The sequence below is a fragment of the Oncorhynchus gorbuscha genome, linkage group LG10 (genome assembly GCF_021184085.1).
Source record: "Oncorhynchus gorbuscha isolate QuinsamMale2020 ecotype Even-year linkage group LG10, OgorEven_v1.0, whole genome shotgun sequence".
NCBI lineage: Eukaryota > Metazoa > Chordata > Actinopteri > Salmoniformes > Salmonidae > Oncorhynchus > Oncorhynchus gorbuscha.
The window spans coordinates 5,012,150-5,024,649 of record NC_060182.1 but is presented as its reverse complement, the minus strand read 5'-3'; the positions used below and the strand labels follow the sequence as shown (position 1 = coordinate 5,024,649).

At 39.2% G+C, this 12,500-nt stretch overlaps 1 protein-coding gene across 1 annotated transcript in view; it reads right to left on the bottom strand.

The window, feature by feature from the left end:
• The window catches only part of LOC124045396 (laminin subunit alpha-5-like), a 255,140-nt gene that overhangs the window by 25,686 nt on the left and 216,954 nt on the right, over positions 1 to 12,500 (bottom strand). Inside the window, 6 exon segments of the mRNA XM_046364693.1 lie at positions 2,755 to 2,920; positions 4,207 to 4,340; positions 5,951 to 6,104; positions 6,646 to 6,785; positions 10,807 to 10,986; positions 11,177 to 11,319. Of these exon segments, the coding sequence (XP_046220649.1) occupies positions 2,755 to 2,920; positions 4,207 to 4,340; positions 5,951 to 6,104; positions 6,646 to 6,785; positions 10,807 to 10,986; positions 11,177 to 11,319 (917 nt within the window).

The window sequence follows — 12,500 nt, the reverse complement described above, 5'->3', positions numbered from 1 at the left end:
AGACAGGTTAAAGGAGGAAGCACAGGGCATCGATACACAGACAGATTAAAACAGGAAGCTACACACAGACAGGTTAAAACAGGAAGCAACAGGGCATCAATACACAGACAGGTTAAAACAGGAAGCTTCACACACACAGATTTAAAGGAGGAAGCTACAGGGCATCAATACACAGACAGGTTAAAACAGGAAGCTACACACCACACAGATAGGTTAAAACAGGAAGTTACAGGGCATCAATACACAGACAGGTTTTAAAACAGGAAGCTACTGTTGGCCCAGCATCGTCTGGAATCGGTCGTCATTATAAATAAGAATTTGTCCTTAAAGTATGATACTAAGAGCGTTAACAGCCAGTAGTTATATTATAGTAGTTGTATTATAGCAGTTATATTATAGTAGTTATATTATAGTAGTTATATTATAGTAGTTATATTATAGTAGTTATATTATAGTAGTTATATTATAGTAGTTGTATTATAGTAGTTGTATTATAGTAGTTATATTATAGTAGTTGTATTATAGTAGTTGTATTATAGTAGTTATATTATAGTAGTTATATTATAGTAGTTATAATAGTAGTTATATTATAGTAGTTATATTATAGTAGTTATATTATAGTAGTTGTATTATAGTAGTTGTATTATAGTAGTTATATTATAGTAGTTATATTATAGTAGTTATATTATAGTAGTTATATTATAGTAGTTATATTATAGACAGTTGTATTATAGTAGTTGAATAGTAGTTGTATTATAGTAGTTTAAAATAGTAGTTATATTATAGTAGTTATAATAGTAGGTATTATAGTAGTTGTATTATAGTAGTTATATTATAGTAGTTATATTATAGTAGTTGTATTATAGTAGTTATATTATAGTAGTTATATTATAGTAGTTATATTATAGTAGCTGTATTATAGTAGTTGTATTATAGTAGTTATATTATAGTAGTTATATTATAGTAGTTATATTATAGTAGTTGTATTATAGTAGTTATATTATAGTAGTTATATTATAGTAGTTATATTATAGTAGTTGTATTATAGTAGTTGTATTATAGTAGTTATATTATAGTAGTTTTATTATAGTAGTTATATTATAGTAGTTATATTATAGTAGTTGTATTATAGTAGTTGTATTATAGTAGTTATATTATAGTAGTTATATTATAGTAGTTATATTATAGTAGTTGTATTATAGTAGTTATATTATAGTAGTTATATTATAGTAGTTATATTATAGTAGTTGTATTATAGTAGTTGTATTATAGTAGTTATATTATAGTAGTTATATTATAGTAGTTATATTATAGTAGTTTTATTATAGTAGTTGTATTATAGTAGTTATATTATAGTAGTTATATTATAGTAGTTGTATTATAGTAGGTTGATACTAAGAGCGTTGTATTATAGTAGTTATATTATAGTAGTTATATTATAGTAGTTATATTATAGTAGTTGTATTATAGTAGTTATATTATAGTAGTTATATTATAGTAGTTGTATTATAGTAGTTATATAGTAGTTATATTATAGTAGTTATATTATAGTAGTTATATTATAGTAGTTATATTATAGTAGTTATATTATAGTAGTTGTATTATAGTAGTTATATTATAGTAGTTGTATTATAGTAGTTATATTATAGTAGTTATATTATATTATAGTAGTTGTATTATAGTAGTTGTATTATAGTAGTTGTATTATAGTAGTTGTATTATAGTAGTTGTATTATATTATAGTAGTTGTATTATAGTAGTTGTATTATAGTAGTTGTATTATAGTAGTTATATTATAGTAGTTGTATTATAGTAGTTATATTATAGTAGTTATATTATAGTAGTTATATTATAGTAGTTATATTATAGTAGTTGTATTATAGTAGTTATATTATAGTAGTTATATTATAGTAGTTATATTATAGTAGTTATATTATAGTAGTTATATTATAGTAGTTATATTATAGTAGTTGTATTATAGTAGTTATATTATAGTAGTTATATTATAGTAGTTATATTATAGTAGTTATATTATAGTAGTTTATATTATAGTATTATATTATAGTAGTTATATTATAGTAGTTGTATTATAGTAGTTATTATAGTAGTTGTATTATAGTAGTTATATTATAGTAGTTATATTATAGTAGTTGTATTATAGTAGTTGTATTATAGTAGTTGTATTATAGTAGTTATATTATAGTAGTTGTATTATAGTAGTTATATTATAGTAGTTGTATTATAGTAGTTATATTATAGTAGTTGTATTATAGTAGTTATATTATAGTAGTTGTATTATAGTAGTTATATTATAGTAGTTGTATTATAGTAGTTGTATTATAGTAGTTATATTATAGTAGTTATTATAGTAGTTGTATTATAGTAGTTGTATATTATAGTAGTTATATTATAGTAGTTGTATTATAGTAGTTGTATTATAGTAGTTATATTATAGTAGTTGTATTATAGTAGTTATATTATAGTAGTTGTATTATAGTAGTTGTATTATAGTAGTTGTATTATAGTAGTTATATTATAGTAGTTGTATTATAGTATGATACTAAGAGTGGTAACAGCCTATGGGACACAGCCATTCTTTGCATACAGAAGTACCGTGTGTGTAAAGATAGTTTTCTCCTCAGAATAGTTCATCACAACCTATCCAGTGGTTGAACACTGAGAACATATATTTTCATGCCATTTTACAGTCATCTTGAGACTCAAAACCCCAGCAGCAGTAGCGTGACCTCTGACCTGGCTGAGGAGCATGAGCAGGATGCCGTTGTGACTCATCAGTTTAACTTCCTGTTCAAAGCGCTGCATCTTCCCTGCATCCTCCTTGAAGGTGACCTCGGCGTAACCCGTCCCGTCAAAGTAGGCCGCGTCGTTTACCCACTGCTGGGTCAACACCGGCTTCGCTCTGACGGACAGAGAAGGAAAAACACACACGTCACGAACACGGCAAAAACAACAGCACAATATTCACAGACAACTGTTGTACATTGGTTTTGCTACCTGACTGTGAACTAAACCGTACACTCATTTGGAAAATAAGGTGCTATCTAGAACAAGAAAGGGTTCTTCGGGCTGTCCCCGTCGGAGAACCCTTCGAAGAACTGCCTTTGGTTCCATGTAGAACCGTTTCCACACAGGGTTCTACCAGGAACCCAAAATGGTTCTACCTGGAACCCAAAATGGTTCCACCTGGAACCCAAAAGGGTTCTACCCGGAACCCAAAAGGGTTCTACCCGAAACCCAAAAGGGTTCTACCCGAAACCCAAAAGGGTTCTCCTATGGGGACTATGGGGACAGCTGAAGAATCCTTTTGGAACCCTTTGTTCTAAGAACGTAGGAGGAGGAGGGAGGTAGACAGCAAATGATAAGATCAGCTTTTTGTAGGGGATGGACACTATAGCTCCCTGATGCAGGAGTTAGGGGATGGACACTATAGCTCCCTGATGCAGGAGTTAGGGGATGGACACTATAGCTCCCTGATGCAGGAGTTAGGGGATGGACACTATAGCTCCCTGATGCAGGAGTTAGGGGATGGACACTATAGCTCCCTAATGCAGGAGTTAGGGGATGGACACTATAGCTCCCTGATGCAGGAGTTAGGGGATGGACACTATAGCTCCCTGATGCAGGAGTTAGGGGATGGACACTATAGCTCCCTGATGCAGGAGTTTGGGGATGGACACTATAGCTCCCTGATGCAGGAGTTTGGGGATGGACACTATAGCTCCCTGATGCAGGAGTTAGGGGATGGACACTATAGCTCCCATATGCAGGAGTTAGGGGATGGACACTATAGCTCCCTGATGCAGGAGTTAGGGGATGGACACTATAGCTCCCTGATGCAGGAGTTAGGGAATGGACACTATAGCTCCCTGATGCAGGAGTTAGGGGATGGACACTATAGCTCCCTGATGCAGGAGTTAGGGGATGGACACTATAGCTCCCTGATGCAGGAGTTAGGGGATGGACACTATAGCTCCCTGATGCAGGAGTTAGGGGATGGACACTATAGCTCCCTGATGCAGGAGTTAGGGGATGGACACTATAGCTCCCTGATGCAGGAGTTAGGGGATGGACACTATAGCTCCCTGATGCAGGAGTCAACACACGGTGGATGTGGCTCTTGTTAGGATTCAGTGCTGAGAGCTCCGGCCATAGAGATAAGACGTAGCGGTGTGCTAATGGTCCCACCTTCCACATGGTTTCTCCTCGGTGGTGTTGAGTTGGAAGATGTTCTCAAAGTTATAGAGACTGAGCACTTCTTCATTCAGGGTCTCCAGCTCAATACAGCCCTTGAGATTGGGCAGCTGGAGCTGGAGAGGGGGCTGAGAGAAGAACAGAGAGACAGAGATGTTACTGATGGGGGCTGAGAGAAGAACAGAGAGACAGAGATGTTACTGAGGGGGCTGAGAGAAGAACAGAGAGACAGAGATGTTACTGATGGGGGCTGAGAGAAGAACAGAGAGACAGAGATGTTACTGATGGGGGCTGAGAGAAGAACAGAGAGACAGAGATGTTACTGATGGGGGCTGAGAGAAGAACAGAGAGACAGAGATGTTACTGATGGGGGCTGAGAGAAGAACAGAGAGACAGAGATGTTACTGATGGGGGCTGAGAGAAGAACAGAGAGACAGAGATGTTACTGATGGGGGCTGAGAGAAGAACAGAGAGACAGAGATGTTACTGATGGGGGCTGAGAGAAGAACAGAGAGACAGAGATGTTACTGATGGGGGCTGAGAGAAGAACAGAGAGACAGAGATGTTACTGATGGGGGCTGAGAGAAGAACAGAGAGACAGAGATGTTACTGATGGGGGCTGAGAGAAGAACAGAGAGACAGAGATGTTACTGATGGGGCTGAGAGAAGAACAGAGAGACAGAGATGTTACTGAGGGGAACTGAGAGAAGAAGAACAGAGAGACAGAGATGTTACTGATGGGGGCTGAGAGAAGAACAGAGAGACAGAGATGTTACTGATGGGGGCTGAGAGAAGAACAGAGAGACAGAGATGTTACTGATGGGGGCTGAGAGAAGAACAGAGAGGAAGATATGTTACTGAGGGGCTGAGAGAAGAACAGAGAGACAGAGATGTTACTGAGGGGGCTGAGAGAAGAACAGAGAGACAGAGATGTTACTGATGGGGGCTGAGAGAAGAACAGAGAGACAGAGATGTTACTGAGGGGCTGAGAGAAGAACAGAGAGACAGAGATGTTACTGATGGGGGCTGAGAGAAGAACAGAGAGACAGAGATGTTACTGAGGGGCTGAGAGAAGAACAGAGAGACAGAGATGTTACTGAGGGGCTGAGAGAAGAACAGAGAGACAGAGATGTTACTGAGGGGGCTGAGAGAAGAACAGAGAGACAGAGATGTTACTGATGGGGGCTGAGAGAAGAACAGAGAGACAGAGATGTTACTGATGGGGGCTGAGAGAAGAACAGAGAGGAAGATATGTTACTGAGGGGCTGAGAGAAGAACAGAGAGACAGAGATGTTACTGAGGAGGCTGAGGGAAAGTAGAGAGGGATATGTGTTACTGAGGGGGCTGAGGGAAAGTAGAGAGAGATATGGGTTACTGAGGGGGCTGAGAGAAGGTAGAGAGATATATGGGTTACTGAGGGGCTGGGAGAAGGTAGAGAGAGATATGGGTTACTGAGGGGGCTGGGAGAAGGTATAGAGAGATATGGGTTACTGAGGGGGCTGAGAGAAGGTAGAGAGAGATATGGGTTACTGAGGGGGCTGAGAGAAGGTAGAGAGAGATATGGGTTACTGAGGGGGCTGAGAGAAGGTAGAGAGAGATATGGGTTACTGAGGGGGCTGGGAAAGGAAACATATCTATAAGTTACAAACATTCGATACATAAGGGAGAAAACTATAGCTCGGTCTCCTGTGTGTTTGGTAAACCACTGTCTATCCCCCCAACCACAGCTCCCTCTCACAGTGAACGTGTCAGGGTATCCTCCCACGTAGAACACAGTCTCTTCAGTCTGCAGATTGAGCAGTCCACTATCCCCTCCTGCCTCCACCACAGCCTTGGTCATCCTGGCCTCACTGAGCTCTGAAGACATGGCCATCTGGCCGTACTGAAGGATCCTAGAGAGAAAAAATAGAGAGAGAGAGCGAAAGAGAGAGAGAGCGAGAGAGGGAGGGAGACGGAGAGCGAGAGAGAGAGAGAGAGAGAGAGAGAGAGAGAGAGAGAGAGAGAGAGAGAGAGAGAGGGAGGGAGAGAGAGAGAGAGAGAGGGAGGGAGACGGAGAGAGAGAGAGAGAGAGAGAGAGAGAGAGAGAGAGAGAGAGAGAGAGAGAGAGAGAGAGAGAGAGAGAGGAGAGAGAGGGAGATGGAGAGAGAGAGAGAGAGAGAGAGAGAGAGAGAGAGAGAGAGAGAGAGAGAGAGAGAGGAGGGAGGGAGAGAGAGAGAGAGAGGGGCAGGTTAACATGGTGATGTTGGTGGTGATGACAGATAGTGTAGCTGAGATGACTTGGAATGACCCTCTCGTGATGATACAGCCTCTTTACTGACTTGAAAGTGCAATTGTCGCCCTCTTGGACTATGAGAAATTCCTCTTAATCTAATGGTGAAGACATTGGCTTCTTGAGTGACAACAAATCCAGCCAATGACAGTGGCAGTAGTTACCTTTCCAGGACCACGTTGTTGAAGTCGCCATCTGTTTGGACATCCTCCTGCATCTCCACCTCAGCCGTGTCTCCGCCCACGTTGAACAGCCAGTGCAGTCTCCGCCCCTCCAGCATCATGCCCAGGAACTCTTTACTGGACTACAGACAGGAAATGCATTATCATTACTGGACTACAGACAGGAAACAGGAAATGCATTGTCATTAGTGGACTACAGACAGGAAACAGGAAATGCATTATCATTACTGGACTACAGACAGGAAACAGGAAACGCATTATCATTACTGGACTACAGACAGGAAACAGGAAACACATTATCATTACTGGACTACAAACAGGAAACCGGAAAGTGCATTATCATTACTGGACTACAGACAGGAAACAGGAAAGACATTATCATTACTGGACTACAGACAGGAAACAGGAAATGCATTATCATTACTGGACTACAGACAGGAAACGGGGAAAGAGCATTATCATTACTGGACTATAGACAGGAAACAGGAAACACATTATCATTACTGGACTACAGACAGCAAACAGGAAAACGCATTATCATTACTGGACTACAGACAGGAAACGGGGAAAGTGCATTATCATTACTGGACTACAGACAGGAAACAGGAAACGCATTATCATTACTGGACTATACAGACAGGAAACAAGAAACAGCATAATCATAGAGTCCAACAGTGGAGGTGTCATAATACCCATAAAACCTAGCGGTCAAACAGGGAAACGGTTCCAACCGTAAAGAATGTTAAGAAACGCTGGCGTGACGTCCTGATAAGGCGTGACGTCCTGATAAGGCGTGACGTCCTGATAAGGCGTGACGTCCTGATAAGGCGTGACGTCCTGATAAGGCGTGACGTTCCTGATAAGGCGTGACGTCCTGATAAGGCGTGACGTCCTGATAAGGCGTGACGTCCTGATAAGGCGTGACGTCCTGATAAGGCGTGACGTTCTGATAAGGCGTGACGTCCTGATAAGGCGTGACGTCCTGATAAGGCGTGACGTTCTGATAAGGCGTGACGTCCTGATAAGGCGTGACGTCCTGATAAGGCGTGGCGTCCTGATAAGGCGTGACGTCCTGATAAGGCGTGACGTTCTGATAAGGCGTGACGTTCTGATAAGGCGTGACGTTCTGATAAGGCGTGACGTCCTGATAAGGCGTGACGTCCTGATAAGGCGTGACGTCCTGATAAGGCGTGACGTTCTGATAAGGCGTGACGTTCCTGATAAGGCGTGACGTCCTGATAAGGCGTGGCGTTCTGATAAGGCGTGACGTCCTGATAAGGCGTGACGTTCTGATAAGGCGTGACGTTCTGATAAGGCGTGACGTTCTGATAAGGCGTGACGTTCTGATAAGGCGTGACGTCCTGATAAGGCGTGACGTTCTGATAAGGCGTGACGTCCTGATAAGGCGTGACGTCCTGATAAGGCGTGACGTCCTGATAAGGCGTGACGTTCTGATAAGGCGTGACGTTCTGATAAGGCGTGACGTCCTGATAAGGCGTGACGTCCTGATAAGGCGTGACGTCCTGATAAGGCGTGACGTCCTGATAAGGCGTGACGTTCTGATAAGGCGTGACGTTCTGATAAGGCGTGACGTTCTGATAAGGCGTGACGTTCTGATAAGGCGTTCTGATAAGGCGTTCTGATAAGGCGTTCTGATAAGGCGTGCGTCCTGATAAGGCGTGACGTTCTGATAAGGCGTGACGTCCTGATAAGGCGTGACGTTCTGATAAGGCGTGACGTCCTGATAAGGCGTGACGTTCTGATAAGGCGTGACGTTCTGATAAGGCGTGACGTTCTGATAAGGCGTGACGTTCTGATAAGGCGTGACGTCCTGATAAGGCGTGACGTCCTGATAAGGCGTGACGTCCTGATAAGGCGTGACGTTCTGATAAGGCGTGACGTCCTGATAAGGCGTGACGTCCTGATAAGGCGTGACGTTCTGATAAGGCGTGACGTTCTGATAAGGCGTGACGTCCTGATAAGGCGTGACGTCCTGATAAGGCGTGACGTCCTGATAAGGCGTGACGTTCTGATAAGCGTGTAAATCTCTCTCGGACAAGGTGACTTTTATCGATGTTTTCGGCACTATTTACTCTCATTCGAAAATGCTAGTTATCATCAAAGTAGACATCATGCAAGACTACAAATCCCAGCATGCTCCTGCACGTCATCTTTAGCTGACATCTTTGCTAACAGGTATTGTGTCAATTTAAAATTTGTATAAGATAGTTAACAGAATTGTCCATTTAAAGAAATGTCGCTAAATTATATATACAGTGTCTAATGGTATACACTGTCTAATGGTATACACTGTCTAATGGTATACACTGTCTAATGGTATACACTGTCTAATGGTATATATACTGTCTAATGGTATATATACACTGTCTAATGGTATATATACTGTCTAATGATATATACTGTCTAATGGTATACACTGTCTAATGGTATATATACTGTCTAATGATATACACTGTCTAATGGTATACACTGTCTAATGGTATACACTGTCTAATGGTATATATACTGTCTAATGGTATATATACTGTCTAATGGTATATATACTGTCTAATGATATATACTGTCTAATGGTATACACTGTCTAATGGTATATATACTGTCTAATGGTATACACTGTCTAATGGTATACACTGTCTAATGATATATACACTGTCTAATGATATATACACTGTCTAATGATATACACTGTCTAATGGTATATATACTGTCTAATGGTATACACTGTCTAATGGTATATACTGTCTAATGATATACACTGTCTAATGGTATACACTGTCTAATGGTATATACTGTCTAATGGTATACACTGTCTAATGGTATATACTGTCTAATGGTATATACTGTCTAATGGTATATACTGTCTAATGGTATATACTGTCTAATGGTATACACTGTCTAATGGTATATACTGTCTAATGGTATACACTGTCTAATGGTATACACTGTCTAATGGTATACACTGTCTAATGGTATACACTGTCTAATGGTATATACTGTCTAATGGTATACACTGTCTAATGGTATATACTGTCTAATGATATACACTGTCTAATGGTATACACTGTCTAATGGTATACACTGTCTAATGGTATACACTGTCTAATGGTATACACTGTCTAATGGTATATACTGTCTAATGGTATACACTGTCTAATGGTATACACTGTCTAATGGTATATACTGTCTAATGGTATACACTGTCTAATGGTATACACTGTCTAATGGTATATACTGTCTAATGGTATATACTGTCTAATGGTATACACTGTCTAATGGTATACACTGTCTAATGGTATATACTGTCTAATGGTATATACTGTCTAATGGTATATATACTGTCTATACTACTAATAATAAAATACTAATACTATGCTAATAATAATAAAATACGAATACTATACTAATAATAATAAAATACTAATACTATACTAATATTAATAAAATACTAATACTATACTACTAATAATAAAATACTAATACTATACTAATAATAATAAAATACTAATAATAAAATACTAATACTATACTACTAATAATAAAATACTAATACTATACTAATAATAATAAAATACTAATAATAAAATACTAATACTATACTAATAATAATACAATACTAATACTATGCTAATATTAATAAAATACTAATACCATACTACTACTAATAAAATACTAATACTATACTACTAATAATACAATACTAATACTATACTAATAATAATAAAATACGAATACTATACTAATATTAATAAAATACTAATACTATACTACTAATAATAAAATACTAATACTATACTACTAATAATAAAATACGAATACTATACTAATATTAATAAAATACTAATACAATACTACTAATAATAAAATACTAATACTATACTACTAATAATAAAATACGAATACTATACTACTAATAATAAAATACTAATACTATACTAATATTAATAAAATACTAATACTATACTAATATTAATAAAATACGAATACTATACTACTAATAATAAAATACTAATACTATACTAATATTAATAAAATACTAATACTATACTACTAATAATAAAATACTAATACTATACTAATATTAATAAAATACTAATACTATACTACTGTTAATAAAATACTTACGTCCTTGTTTCCGAGGTAAAAGACAAACTGTTTGTCTGGTTGGTCCTGTCTACGGCCGCGTGAGGCCTCGGGCAGGGTGATGTAGAACTTGAGGGAGGTGTAAGCTGCCAGGTCTGCCAGGTTACTGGGGGTGCGCACCTGCACACCTGATGTCCCGTTGAACTTCACAGGTACGCTCACCTGAGAGGGAGAAAAGAGGAAGTTCAAAACGCCCGTCGTCCATTCCTACCTATGTTGATGTAACCATAGTAGATAGATGTTCTATAATATTTGAGTTTTCAAACAATAACTACATTTAACAGAGACATTTGTAGCACATGTATTCCTATTGAGGGCCTGGGTTATGTTTGTCCCGTATGAGCCACCGTACTTTGCTGGCGGCCTTGCGGGCCTCTGCGATGAGCTGTCTGATCCTGAGGATGTTCTCTGAGATGTTGGGCATCTGGGCTGAGTGGTTCTGCAGCTTGTCCAGCTTCTTCATCAGTATTGGGATGGCCTCGCCCAACATACCCACTGGAGAGACACAAACAGACAGAAAATGTTCTGTCAGTCTAAACACATTTAAGCAGGCTTGAGCAAATGTTTCTTCATTGAGGAGGTCTGTACACACAGTCCAATCCTAATCAGCTTTAATAGCAACATTCAAAATGGAAGACAAGCTAGCGTCCTTGACCTCTGTATGGTGAAACTATAAAGGACCTACTAGTAGTATCTAATGGTCCTACCAGACCTACTGTCTAGTGGTATCTAGTGGTCCTACCAGAACTACTGTCTAGTGGTATCTAGTGGTCCTACCAGAACTACTGTCTAGTGGTATCTAGTGGTCCTACCAGAACTACTATCTAGTGGTATCTAGTGGTCCTACTAGACCTACCGTCTAGTGGTATCTAGTGGTATCTAGTGGTATCTAGTGGTATCTAGTGGTCCTACCAGACCTACTGTCTAGTGGTATCTAGTGGTCCTACTAGACCTACCAGTGGTATCTAGTGGTATCTAGTGGTATCTAGTGGTCCTACCAGAACTACTATCTAGTGGTATCTAGTGGTCCTACTAGACCTACCGTCTAGTGGTATCTAGTGGTATCTAGTGGTATCTAGTGGTATCTAGTGGTCCTACTAGACCTACTGTCTAGTGGTATCTAGTGGTATCTAGTGGTCCTACCAGACCTACTGTCTAGTGGTATCTAGTGGTCCTACCAGAACTACTGTCTAGTGGTATCTAGTGGTCCTACCAGACCTACTGTCTAGTGGTATCTAGTGGTATCTAGTGGTATCTAGTGGTCCTACCAGACCTACCGTCTAGTGGTATCTAGTGGTCCTACCAGACCTACTGTCTAGTGGTATCTAGTGGTATAGTCTAGTGGTCTACCAGAACTACTATCTAGTGGTATCTAGTGGTATCTAGTGGTATCTAGTGGTCCTACCAGACCTACCGTCTAGTGGTATCTAGTGGTCCTACCAGACCTACTGTCTAGTGGTATCTAGTGGTATCTAGTGGTCCTACCAGACCTACTGTCTAGTGGTATCTAGTGGTATCTAATGGTATCTACCTACCAGACCTACTGTCTAGTGGTATCTAGTGGTCCTTCAAGAAATACTATCTAGTGTATCTAGTCCTACCAGACCGACTGTCTAGTGGTATCTAGTGGTCCTACCAGACCTACTGTCTAGTGGTGTCTAGTGGTATCTAGTGGT